The sequence below is a fragment of the Mesoplodon mirus genome (genome assembly GCF_964341445.2).
Source record: "Mesoplodon mirus genome assembly, contig: HAP1_SCAFFOLD_1455, whole genome shotgun sequence".
Classification (NCBI taxonomy): domain Eukaryota; kingdom Metazoa; phylum Chordata; class Mammalia; order Artiodactyla; family Ziphiidae; genus Mesoplodon; species Mesoplodon mirus.
The window spans coordinates 41,258-54,675 of NW_028294690.1; the positions used below are offsets into that span (position 1 = coordinate 41,258).

General features: G+C 40.9%; 1 protein-coding gene across 1 annotated transcript; it reads left to right on the forward strand.

Annotated features, from left to right (window-relative positions):
• The first annotated feature begins 3,642 nt into the window (after positions 1-3,642).
• Positions 3,643-6,655, forward strand: LOC309798040 (YTH domain-containing protein 1-like). Its single transcript, XM_082646373.1, has one exon. It carries the CDS (start codon positions 4,403-4,405, stop codon positions 6,578-6,580), a length of 2,178 nt encoding a protein of 725 aa, XP_082502499.1. The 5' UTR covers positions 3,643-4,402; the 3' UTR covers positions 6,581-6,655.
• Positions 6,656-13,418: the final 6,763 nt, after the last annotated feature.

Consider the following 13,418-nt stretch of genomic DNA (forward strand, 5'->3'; position numbering starts at 1 on the left):
ATGATTACCTTACATTTAAATGGATTAAATGCTCCAACCAAAAGGCATAGACTGGCTGAAAGGATACAAAAACAAGACCTGTACATGTACTGTCTACAAGAGACCCACTTCAGACCTAGGGACACATACAGACTGAAAGTGAGAGGATGGAAAAAGATATTCCATGCAAATGGAAATGAAAAGAAAGCTGGAGTAGCAATTCTCATATCAGATAAAATAAACTTTAAAACAAACACTATTACAGGAGACAAACAAGGACACTACATAATGATTAAGGGATCAATCCAAGAAGAAGATATAACAATTGTAAATATTTATGCATCCAGTACAGAAGCACCTCAATACATAAGGCAAATGCTAACAGCCATAAAAGGGGAAATCGACAGTAACAAAATCATAATAGGGGACTTTAACACCTCACATTCACCAATGGACAGATCATCCAAACTGAAAATAAATAAGGAAACACAAGCCTTAAATGACACATTCGTCTTCAAGGAATTCATGGGAAAGACTCTGACAAGTACAGGTTTCTGGTAACTGACTATACTGCTGAACTGAATGAATAAGCATTTTCAGAGCTCTAATGGAAAACTGATGAATTCATAAAGGTGCTAACAAAAGATCAAGATTAAAAAAAATTAATTACATGGGACTGAGTGAACTGATGAGGATGATTATAATTTTTGTGACTTTCTGTTTGAATAAAAAACAAATCCCACGAGGACTCAGAGGCAAAACATATACAAATCAATTTTCACTGCAAAGTAAAGGAGCTGTTACAGTGGAGGATTACTGGACTGAATGTCAATATTATGACATAGTATGAGTGTGTTTCGTGTTTGGTATTTGCACTCATTGTCGTATTTTTTGTGTTCATCCATTTACAATGCTTGGTGTCAGTTTATTTATCTCTTGAAAAAATAAAATAAAGTGTGTGTGTTTGTGAAAAAAGAAATGACACATTAAACAAGATGGACTTAGTTGATATTTATTGGACATTCCATCCAAAAACAGCAGTATACACTTTCTTCTCAAGTGCTCATGGAACATTCTCCAGGATAGATCATATCTTGGGTCACAAATCAAGCCTGGTAAATTTAAGAGAATTGAAATCGTATCAAGTGTCTTTTCCGACCACAACACTAGGAAACTAGATATCCATTACAGGAAAAAGTCTGTCAAAAATACAAACACATGGAGGCTAAACAATACACTACTTAATAACCAAGAGATCACTGAAGAAATCAAAGAGGAAATCAAAAAATACCTAGAACCAAATGACAATGAAAACACGACCAACCAAAACCTACGGGATGCAGCAAAAGCAGTTCTAAGAGGGAAGGCTATAGCAGTACAATCCTCCCTCAAGAAACAAGAAACATTTCAAATAAACAACCTAACCTTACACTTAAAGCAATTAGAGGAAGTAGAACAAAGATAACCCAAAGTTAGCTGAGAAATCATAAAGATCAGAGCAGGAATAAATGAGAAAGAAATGAAGGAAACGATAGCAAAGATCAACACAAGTAAAAGCTGGTTCTTTTAGAAGATAAAAAAAATTGATAAACCACCACCCAGACTCATCAAGAAAAAAAAAGGGAGAAGACTCAAATCCATAGAATTAGAAATGAAATAGGAGAAGTAACAACTGACACTGCAGAAATGCAAAGGACCATGAGAGATTACTACAAGCAACTATATGCCAATACAATGGAAAACCTGGAAGAAATGGACAAATTCTGAGAAAAGTACAACCTTCCGAGACGGAACCAGGATGAAATAGAAAATATAAGCCGGCCAATCACAAGCATTGAAATTGAAACTGTGATTAAAAATCTTCCAACAAACAAAAGCCCAGGACCAGATGGCTTCACAGGCAAATTCTATCAAACATTCAGAAAAGAGCTAACACCTAGCCTTCTCAAACTCTTCCAAAATATAGCAGAGGGAAGAACACTCCCAAACTCATTCTACAAGGCCACCATCATCCTGATACCAAAACCAGACAAAGATGCCACAAAAAAAGAAAACTACAGGCCGATATCATTGATGAACATAGATGCAGAAATCCTCAACAAAATACTAGCAAACGGAATCCAAGAGCACATTAAAAGGATCATACACCATGACCAAGTGGGGTTTATCCCAGGAATGCAAGGGTTCTTCAATATATGCAAATCAATCCATGTGATACACCATATTAACTAACTGAAGGAGAAAAACCATACGATCATCTCAATAGATGCAGAAAAAGCTTTTGATTAAATTCAACACCCATTTATGAGAAAACCCTCCAGAAAGTAGGCATAGAGGGAACTCAACATAACACAGGCCATATATGACAAACCCACAGCCAACATCGTTCTCAATGTTGAAAAACTGAAACCATTTCCACTAAGATGAGGAACACGACAAGGTTGCCCACTCTCACGACTGTTACTCAACATAGTTTTGGAAGTTTTAGCCACAGCAGTCAGAGATGAAAAAGAAATAAAAGCAATACAAATCAGAAAAGAAGTAGTAAAAGTGTCAGGGTTTGCAGATGACATGATTCTATACCTAGAGAATCCTAAAGAAGGTACCAGAAAACTACTAGAGCTAATCAATGAATCTGGTAAAGTAGCAGGCTACAAAATTAATGCACAGAAATCTCTTGCATTCCTATACACTAACAACAGAAGATCAGAAAGAGAAATTAGGGGAACAATCCCATTTACCATTGCAACAAAAACACTAAAATACCTAAGAATAAACCTACCTAAGGAGACAAAAGACCTGTATGCAGAAAACTATAAGACACTGATGAAAGAAATTAAAGATGAAACAAACAGATGGAGAGATATGCCATGTTTGTGAATTGGAAGAATCAACATTGTGAAAATGACTATACTACCCAAAGCAATCTACAGATTCAATGTAATCCTTATCATACTACCAATGGCATTTTTCACAGAACTAGAACAAAACAATTCACAATTTGTATGGAAACACAAAAGACCCCGAATAGCCAAAGCAGGCTTGAGAATGAAAAATGGAGCTGGAGGAATCAGGCGCCTGGACTTCAGGCTGTACTACAAAGCTACAGTCATCACGGCAGTATGGTAGTGGCACAAAAACAGAAATATAGATCAATGGAACAGGATAGAAAGCCCAGAGATAAACCCACGCACATCTGGTCACCTTATCTTTGACAAAGGAGGCAAGAATATACAGTGGAGAAACGACAGCCTCTTCAATAAGTGGTGCTGGGAAAACTGGACAGCTACATGTAAAAGAATGAAATTAGAACACGCCCTAACACCATACACAAAAATAAACTCAAAATGGATTAAAGACCTAAATGTAAGGCCACACACTTTCAAACTCTTAGAGGAAAACACAGGCAGAACACTCTATGACATACATCACAGCAAGATCCTTTTTGACCCACCTCCTAGAGACATGGAAATAAAAACAAAAATAAACAAATGGGACCTCATGAAACTTAGAAGCTTTTGCATAGCAAAGGAAACCATAAACAAGATGGAAAGACAACCCTCAGAATGGGAGAAAATATTTGCCAATGTAGCAACTGACAAAGGATTAATCTCCAAAATCAAACTCAAAAAAAAACCAACGACCCAATGCAAAAATGGGCAGAAGGCCTAAATAGACATTTCTCCAAAGATATACAGATTGCCAACAAACACATGAAAGCATGCTCAACATCACTAATCATAAGAGAAATGCAAATCAACACTACAATGAGGTACGACCTCACACCGGTCAGAATGGCCAGCATCAAAACACCTACAAACAATTAATGCTGGAGAGGGTGTGGAGAAAAGGGAACCCTCTTGCTCTCTTGGTGGGAATGTAAACTGATACAGCCACTATGGAGAACAGTATGGAGGTGCCTTAAGAAACTAAAAATAGAACTACGATATGACCCAGCAATCCCACTACTGGACATATACCCTGAGAAAACCATAATTCAAAAAGCGTCACGGGGCACTGTGACGTTCCCAGGGAGGAACGAAGCGTAAGCAGCGCAGGGCATTTTGGGAGGGGGATCGTTTCACACGGCTCCATTATACCGCTGCCCGCTGCCTCCATGGTTTCCCTTCCCTCCCCATTACCGCCTCCCGTCCCTAAGCCCCAACGGGAAGGCTGGGCCTAGGGTGGGGGAGGCCGGAGTGAAAGGAGGAAAGCGGAAAAGGGAGAAAGGGAAGAAGTGAGGAGGAAGGGTGAGTCGGGAAGGGTTAGTGGTAGAGGCTAACGTGCGAAGCGCGCAAGCCCAGCGGACGGACTGACGGACGCGCCTGTGCTTCTGCTGCCGCGGCTGCGGCGCCCGCCCGAGTCACGTCGGAGCAGCGGCGGCGGCGGCGGCGGCGGCGGCGGCGGAAACAAGAGGGGAGCAATGGCGGCCGACAGCCGAGAGGAGAAAGATATAGAACTTACTGTTCTAGATGCTATTGTGTCTGAAATACCAGAACAGGATGATGAACTCTATAATCCAGAGAGTGAACCAGATAAAAATGAGGAAGAGGGTTCAAAAAGAAAAAGGGACCGAATGGAATCTACTGACACAAAGCAACAAAAGCCTTCTGTTCTTTCAAGACAATTGATTTCTAAGCCACTGAGCTCATCAGTCAGCAATAACAAAAGAATGGTTAGTACAGACGGAAAGCCAGTCACAGAGTATAAAAATGAGGACTATCAAAGATCTGAAAGATACAAACGTCTAGAAGCTGATCGGAAGACTCGTTTGTCAAGTAGTGCCTCCAGAGAACCTTATAAGAGTCAACCTGAGAAAACATGTGTGCGGAAAAGGGATCCTGAAAGGAGGGTCAAATCCCTTACACCAGATGGCTCTGAGAGAATTGGGCTTGAAGTGGACAGACGTGCAAGCAGATCCAGCCAGTCTTCTAAGGAGGAAGTGAACTCTGAAGAACATGCCTCTGACCATGAGACTGGCAGCAGTGGTTCTTCGGATGAGCAAGGCAACAACACTGAGAATGAGGAGGAAGGGGTGCAAGATGTGGAGGAAGATGAAGAGGTGGATGACGATGGAAAGGAGGAAGAGGAGGAAGAAGAAGAGGAAGAGGAGGAGAAGGAGGAGGAGGAGGAAGAAAAAGAGGAAGAGGAGGAGGAGGAGGAAGAGGAGGAGGAGGAAGAAGAATATGAACAGGATGAGAGAGACCAGAAGGAAGAGGGAAATGATTATGACACCCGAAGGGAGGCTATCGACTCTCTTTCCTTCACGGATGGGCCTGTCAGATCTGGTTCAGGAACAGATGGATCAGAGGAGAAAAAGAAGGAAAGGAAGAGAGCTAGAGGCGTATCTCCTATTGTTTTTGATACAAGTGGAAGCTCTGCATCAGAGTCATATGCAGGTTCAGAAAAGAAGCACGCGAAATTACAATCTGCCGTTCATGTTGTCCGAAAAGATCAAACCAGTAAACTCAAATATGTCCTACAGGATGCGAGATTTTTTCTCATAGAGAGTAACAGCCATGAGAATGTGTCCCTTGCCAAAGCTAAGGGTGTATGGTCTACACTGCCAGTAAATGAGAAGAAATTAAATGCTGCATTCAGATCTGCAAGGAGTGTTATCTTAATATTTTCTGTGAGAGACAGTGGAAAATTTCAAGGATTTGCAAGACTTTCTTCAGAATCACACCATGGAGGATCTCCTATACATTGGGTACTTCCAGCAGGAATGAACGCTAAAATGCTGGGAGGTGTCTTTAAAATTGACTGGATTTGCAGGCGTGGACTACCCTTCACTAAGTCGGCTCATCTCACCAATCCTTGGAATGGACATAAGCCAGTAAACATCGCACGTGATGGACAGGAAATTGAACTTGAATGTGGAAAGCAGCTTTGTCTTCTATTTCCCCCTGATGAAAGTATTGACTTGCATCAGGTCGTTCATAAAATGCCTCACAAGAGAAGAATGCATTCTCAGCCCCAGTCAAGAGATCGTCCATCCCGTCGAGAACCAGTCCGGGATGTGGGAAGGCGTCGACCAGAAGATTATGATATTCATAACAGCAGAAAGAAAGCAAGGATTGACTATGCCCCTGAGTTTCATCAGACACCAGGGTATTTAAAGGATCCACGATACCAGGAAGTAGATAGACGGTTTTCAGGAGTTCCCCGAGATGTGTTTTTAAATGGGTCCTACAATGATTATTTGAGGGAATTTCATAACCTGGGACCACCAGCACCTCGGCGAGGAATGACTCCTTATCCTGGAATGGAACGACCTCCACACCATCAGCACCATGCTCCACCTCCTCAAGCTCATCCCCCCTACTCAGGACATCACCCAGTACCACATGAAGCAAGATACAGAGATAAACGACTACATGATTATGATATGAGGGTGGATGATTTCCTTCGTCGAACACAAGCTGTTGTCACCGGTCGGAGAAGTAGACCTCGTGAAAGAGATCGGGAGCGACAGCGAGATCGCCCTAGAGATAACAGAAGAGACAGAGAACGAGATAGAGGACGTGATAGAGAACGAGAAAGAGAGCGATTATGTGATCGGGACAGAGACCGAGGGGAGAGAGGTCGATATAGAAGATAATGTGCTTTTGGAAGCACCGATTCTTTAAAAATAAAAAGAATCTTGTATTTTTCTTGTTGTGTGTGTTTACAAGTAGTAAAACTATTTTCAACTGTCTACTTGAAGTTCGTTGTGTAGAAGGATTTATTATGACCCGCTTTGTTCCAAGCATGCAGTATAATAAGAACTGGAAAAACTCAAATCCTCCAAAAAATGCACAGTTGACAATTTGAGTTGAGGCTTTTATTGTGGCAGAATGGAACAGCCCAAGAATGTAGATATTGATTCAGTCTCCATAAATGTTCATCTACATATAATATGTTCATCCTAGAGTTTTTTGTTTGTTTGCTTGCTTTCTTTTGCATCTTGATGGATGACTGGCACAATATTTTGCTTTGATGTATTTCTAAATGTAGGTGCACACGGTTCAGTAAAAATAATGCTGCTATCAAGTATGCAAATATTGAAATATGATGGTTTGACTGTAAGGCAGTGCTGTAGCAGCCTCTTGGTTTCTCCTTTTCCTTTTTTTAATCTTAACAAAAGTCACTTTTTATGTTTCTTCCATCTTCAATGATGAGAGCAATATTAAGACGTTGCTATCTAATTTTTAGTCTTTTTAGATAAAAAAATTCCTCTGTTCAGTAGCATGGTTGATGCTATTGTTTAGCCTTCCCCTCCAAACTGTATACATTGGCTTGGAATGTTCACAACTTGCATGTGTGGCAGCGGAAGATAATTCCCATATTCTACATTGCTACTGTTTTGTATAAAATAAATTGGTAAAGATTGACAAAAAAAAAAAAAAAAAGAGTCACGTACCACAATAACCATTGCAGCACTATTTACAATAGCCGGGACATGGAAACAATCTAAGTGTCGATAGACACATGAATGGATAAAGAAGATGTGACACATATGTACAATGAAATATTACTCAGCCATAAAAAGAAATGAAATTGAGTTATCTGTAGTGAGGTGGATGGACCTGGAGACTGTCATACATAGTGAAGTAAGTCAGAAAGAGAAAAACAAATACCGTATGCTAACACATAAAAATGGCATCTTAAAAAAAAAAAAAAAAAGGTTCTGATGTACATAGGTTCAGGACAGGAATAAAGAAGCCGAAGTAGAGAATGGACTTGAGGACACAGGGAGGGGGGAGGGTAAGCTAGGATGAAGTGAGAGAGTGGCATCGAAATATATACACTACCAAATGTATAATAGTTAGTGGGAAGCAGCCACATAGCACAGGGAGATCAGCTCAGTGTTTTGTGACCACCTAGAGGAGTGGGATAGGGAGGGATGGAGGAAGACGCAAGTGGGACGGGATACGGGGATACATGTATACATATAGCTGATTCACTTTGTTATACAGCAGAAAATAACACAACATTGTAAACAATTATACTCCAACAAAGAGGTTTAAAAAAATTTTTAAAGACCATAATGAGATATCACTACATCTATTAGGACAGCTAAAATGAAAAATAGTGACAATAACAAATGCTGGCATAATGGAGAATCTGATCTCTCATATATTGCTAGCGAGAATGTAAAATGGTACACTTGGGAAATCAGTTTGGCAGTTTTGTTAAATTAATGAAACATACATTTATACAACCCAACCATTTCACTCCTTGGTATTTACACCAAAGAAACAAATACCTATGTTCACACAAAACCAGGAAATGATCGTTATAGCAGCTTTAAAAACAACTTAATTGAAGTATAATTGACATATAACATCAGATCAGTTTCAGATGTACAACATAATTGTTTGATATTGGCATATGTTGCAAAATGATCTCCACAATATGTCTAGTTAACACCTTTCACCATACATGGATACATTTTTTTTCTTGTGATGATAACTTTGAATACCTACTCTCTTATCAACTTTCAAATATACAATATAGTTTCATTAACTAGAGTCACCATGCTATACGTTACATCCCTAGGACTTATTTTATAACTGAAAGTTTGTACCTTTTGACCCCCTTCACTCCTTTCATCCACTCCCCTCTCCCTTGCCTCTGGCAACAACTCATCTGTTCTCTGTATCTATGAGCTCAGTTTTTTTGTTTTGTTTTGTTTTAGATTCTACATATGAGTGCTAGAGCAGCTTTATTTGTAACAGCCAGAAACTGAAACAAACAAAATGTTCCTCAATAGGTGAATGGCTAAACAAACTGTAGTATACCCATATTATGAAATTAGCAGGAATTAATTAACTCAGCAATTAAAAGGAATGAACTATTAATACACAACAATTTGGATGGATCTCAAAAATACATTACGCTAACTAAAGAAAAGTGAATCTCAATGCCACACACTATAAGATGCCATGTACATCAGCAGTCCCCAACATTTTTGGCACCAGGGACCGGTTTCGTGGAAGACAACTTTTTCCACAGCCAGGGGTTGAGGGTGTGGTGGGATGGTTCAGGCAGTAATGCGAGCGATGGGGAGCAATGGGGAGCGATGCGAAGCGATGGGGAGCGATGGGGAGCGATGCGGAGCGGTGGGGAGCGATGGGGATCGATGGGGAGCGGTGGGGAGCGATTCGGAGCGATGGGGAGCGATTCGGAGCTATGGGGATCGATGGGGAGCGATGGGGGGCGGTGGGGAGTGGTGGGGAGCGATGAGGAGCGAGGGGGAGCGGTGGGGAGCGGTGGGGAGTGATGGGGAGTGATGGGGAGCAACGGGGAGCGATGGGGAGCGATGGGGAGCGATGGGGAGCGGCACATGAAGCTTCCCTTGCCCGCCGCTCACCTCCAGCTGTGTGGCCCGGTTTCTAACAGGCTGCAGACCAGTATCAGTCTGCGGCCTGGGGGTAGGGGACCCTTGATGTACATAATATTCTCCAAATGACAAAATTATAGAGATGGAAATCATACTAGTGGTTGCCAGGGTTATGGGATGGTGAGAGGTTGGGCGAAGGGGGCAGCTACAAGAGAGTAGCACAAGGGAGATCTTCGTGATGATGGACCAGTTCCCTATCTTGACGGCACTGGTTGCTAAATGAGTCATGTGACAAAATGACATAGAACAATATACAAACATTGCGCCAATGTCTATTTCCTCGCTTTGATACTGTACTATAATTGTGTAAGATGTAACCACTGGGGGAAACTGAGTGAAACGTCCATGGTCCTCTTTCTCTCTATAGTACAGAGTGAATCTATAGTCTATATTTAGTTTATGAATCTATAATCATTTTTAAATAAAAGGTTTAAAAAACAAATATTCATGTTAAATTTAACATTTAACATTTTATTTATGTGTTGCAAAAAAAGTCTTTAGGGCTTCCCTGGTGGCGCAGTGGTTGAGAGTCCGCCTGCCGATGCAGGGGACACGGGTTCGTGTCCAGGTCCGTGCCACGTGCCACGGAGCGGCTGGGCCCGTGTGCCATGGCCGCTGGGCTTGCACGTCCGGAGCCTGTGCTCTGCAACAGGAGAGGCCGCAACAGTGAGACCCGCGTACCGCAAAAAAAAAAAAAAAAATCTTTAAGACACACTAAGTGAGATAAAAGCAAGGCTAAGAATGATGTATTAAAATGGTGTGCTCTTATTTATTTTTTCTTTTGGAAGGGCCATATATGCATATATAAATGCTTACATAGTCATAGAAATTTCCTAAGTGATAGTCAAGAAATTAATAACAGAGGCTGCCCCTGGGCAGGAGAGAGATTGGGGTAAGAGACACTTTGAAAAGTGAAAAGGGGCCGTATTAATAATTCTACAGTGACAACAGGCACTGACGGGACAAAAATGGGAAAATCAGAGTTTATGGTCACTGATAGTATGCACTCAACAAATGTCAATAATTGTTATTTTCTTTTTTCTTCCGTCTATTTTTATCTATTTTGTACAAGAAAATATTTATGGTAACAGGACTAAGTTCGTTTTATTAACCCTTCTTCTGAAAAAAAATTAAGTTAGTTTTAAAACGTTGTTAAGCCCCTCAAATATATGGTAGAACATCACTTAAAACACCTCTAATTTACTCAGCGGTCAACAATCCAAATGCCTAGTGGGCCAGTCAGGTAAGGTAGATGTGTGAATTGGGTCATGTGTAGTATTTAGGAAATGGCTGAGACTGTGACAAACTGGAAAGAACTCCAAGACAAAGCACTCAAATGCAAATGTTTATAAGACTCAGCCTGGGCCAGAAAAACACAGCAATGTCCTGCCAGTGCCCACTAGCGACCCCATCCATGTCTGCTCGCTAAGGCATCCTGTTCCACTGCAGACAAGTCTAATTCCTAGAAAGTTCTTTATGCTGAAGTGACATTTACCTGTGGTGATTTCTCCCTATTAATCCTAGTTCTGAGCATTTCCTTCATAGTGAGAATTGGGGACCTGGTTTCACAACAAGTTAATTGGACTTGTTGGCATCCAATTAAGATCTCGTTCCTTTACTAAGTGCTCAGAGCTGCCTACAGGTGGACAATGTAACTCAAGTTTGTCCTCACACAAACCAGGGTAAATGCAAACTCTGTCATTTAACAGATCTAATACATTGAAAAAGTGATTCAATCTTTACTTATCTTCCTATTCAAAATGAGGATAATAAAAACGGCCAATTTGCAGAGTTGCTGTGAAGATTAAATATGGAAACGTTAAAATGCCAAGTACATGTCAAAGAAAATGCCTCCTCCTGTCAGAAAACAATTGTGACAGAGGTTACTTTGGAGCTTATTGTTCAACTTACGTGGATTTTGTGAGAGTGGAAAATATGCAGATTTTCAGAGTAATTCCATAGCCAGCGATCCAAGGTTGAGCTTCCTCTCTTCCCAATCTACCAGGCATGTTTCCTCATTTCGCCACTAGATGGCAGTTGCTTCCCAGAGCATTTGAGCTCCAAGGAAGTAAAATCTCCAAAGCTTATCCAAGGCTCTCATTCATGTTACAAATCAGGTCTAGAGCCACACCAAGTAACAGGATGTCTATCCTCTCAAGGAGAATTTGTTTCACTCAGTAACCAAGAAATTCAGAGCCCGTTCCTGAAATTCAACGGGGGAAGAGGTGATGGTCCAGAAGAGCAATTTATTACTCACGCACGCAGCTAACCTGGATTTGCTCCCGCCACAGGGCCTTTGCGCTTGGCTGTGCCATCTTCCTGGATCCTCTTCCCACAGGCATTTGTATAGCGTACCCCTTTCTGTATTTACTTACTAGCTCACAGCACCCATAACCTAAGTCCCAGGACAGCTGGGGCTGTGTTTTGTTCCTTACAGCATCCCCAACCTCAATAACTGTGCCTAGTACATACTAATAAACATTTGCCCAATAAATACCTGTCAAGAGAAGCTTAAATGAATACCTAAGTTCTCAAAAGTTGCTCATCCACTAGCTAAAATAACACTCCTTCTCTTTTCCTTAAGAAAGCAAATCCAGATGCCAGAGAAGGAGAGAGACTCTGTCTAACCAGCCGAGGACTGAATGTGGCCATGGTCCCCAACCCTCACCTGTGGAAATCACATCTCATCTCCTACATTGCTTGAGCCTCCGGTGACCATGGCAAGGCTAATAAACTGACCTGAGGTAATGGGGGAAAGTCAGGGATGATCCTTTTCTTTCCTTATCAGTAACATGGCTTTTAATAGTCATTCTGGACAAAAAGCTATTGCCAAAACCCAATACTCCTTTCTTTTGTCTTTTATCCACACCTCTATTTTATAGGTGCCACAAACTCAAATAAATCTATTCTCTTCTTCCACAAACTGTCCCCGATAATGGCACCCCAGTCACAGGACTTCAGCTCATTGCTCTCCTTGGACACCACATGTAACTGTCACCCCCTAATAATCCTACCTCAAGCCTCTACACTCCTCTTTCCCATTCTTACTGCCATCACCCAGGGCCCTCGTTTCCCTGGGCTGTCACCAAAGTCTATTGGACAAAATGCACAGCTCTATGACCTGCTCAACACTTCTTATGGACCCTTTAAGATCAGCTTATTTCATCTCCTTTGTGAAGCCTTCTCTCTCCCTGCCTCTCTGAGTAGAATTGACCCTCTGTTCCATGTGTCTCCACTTGTTTCATGTAGATTTCTCTCATGGTGTCCATCCCTCTTTATTGCAATGTATTTTTACCAGCTCTTTCTCACTAGAGTAACATGAGGGCTGGGCCATATTTTATTCATTTGTTTGTTATTGCAACAGATGAAGGAGCAAGGTAAAAACCCACCAGACCAAACAAATGAAGAGGAAATAGGCTGTCTACCTGAAAAAGAATTCAGAGCAATAATAGTACAGATTATACAAAATATTGGAAATTGAATGGAGAAAATACAAGAAACGTTTAACAATGACCTAGAAGAACTGAAGAGCAAAAAAAAAAAACAAAAACAAATGAGGAACAACACAATAAATGAAATTTAAAATTCTCTAGAAGAACTCAGTAGCAGGATAACTGAGACAGAAGAATGGATAAGTGACCTGGAAGATAAAATCGTGGAAATCACTACTGCAGAGCAGAATAAAGAAAAACGATTGAAGAGAATTGAGTACAGACTCACAGACGTCTGGGACAACATGAAAGACACCAAATTCGAATTATAGGAATAACAGAAGAAGAACAGGGAAAGAAAGGGACTGAGAAAATATTTGAAGAGATTATAGTGGAAAACCTCCCTACTATGGAAAGGAAATGATTAATCAAGTCCAGGATGGGTAGAGAGTCCCATACAGGATAAATCCAAGGAGAAACATGGCAAGACACATATTAATCAAGCTACCAAAAATTAAATACAAAGAAAATATATTAAAAGTAGCAAGGGAAAAACAACAAATAGCATACAAGGGAATCCCCATAAGGTTAACAGCTTATCTTTCAGCAGAAGTTCTGCAAGT

What these genes read in the sequence shown, in the direction of transcription:
- LOC309798040 (XM_082646373.1), top strand. Translation starts at nt 4,403, where the DNA reads ATGGCGGCCGACAGCCGAGAGGAGAAAGATATAGAACTTACTGTTCTA.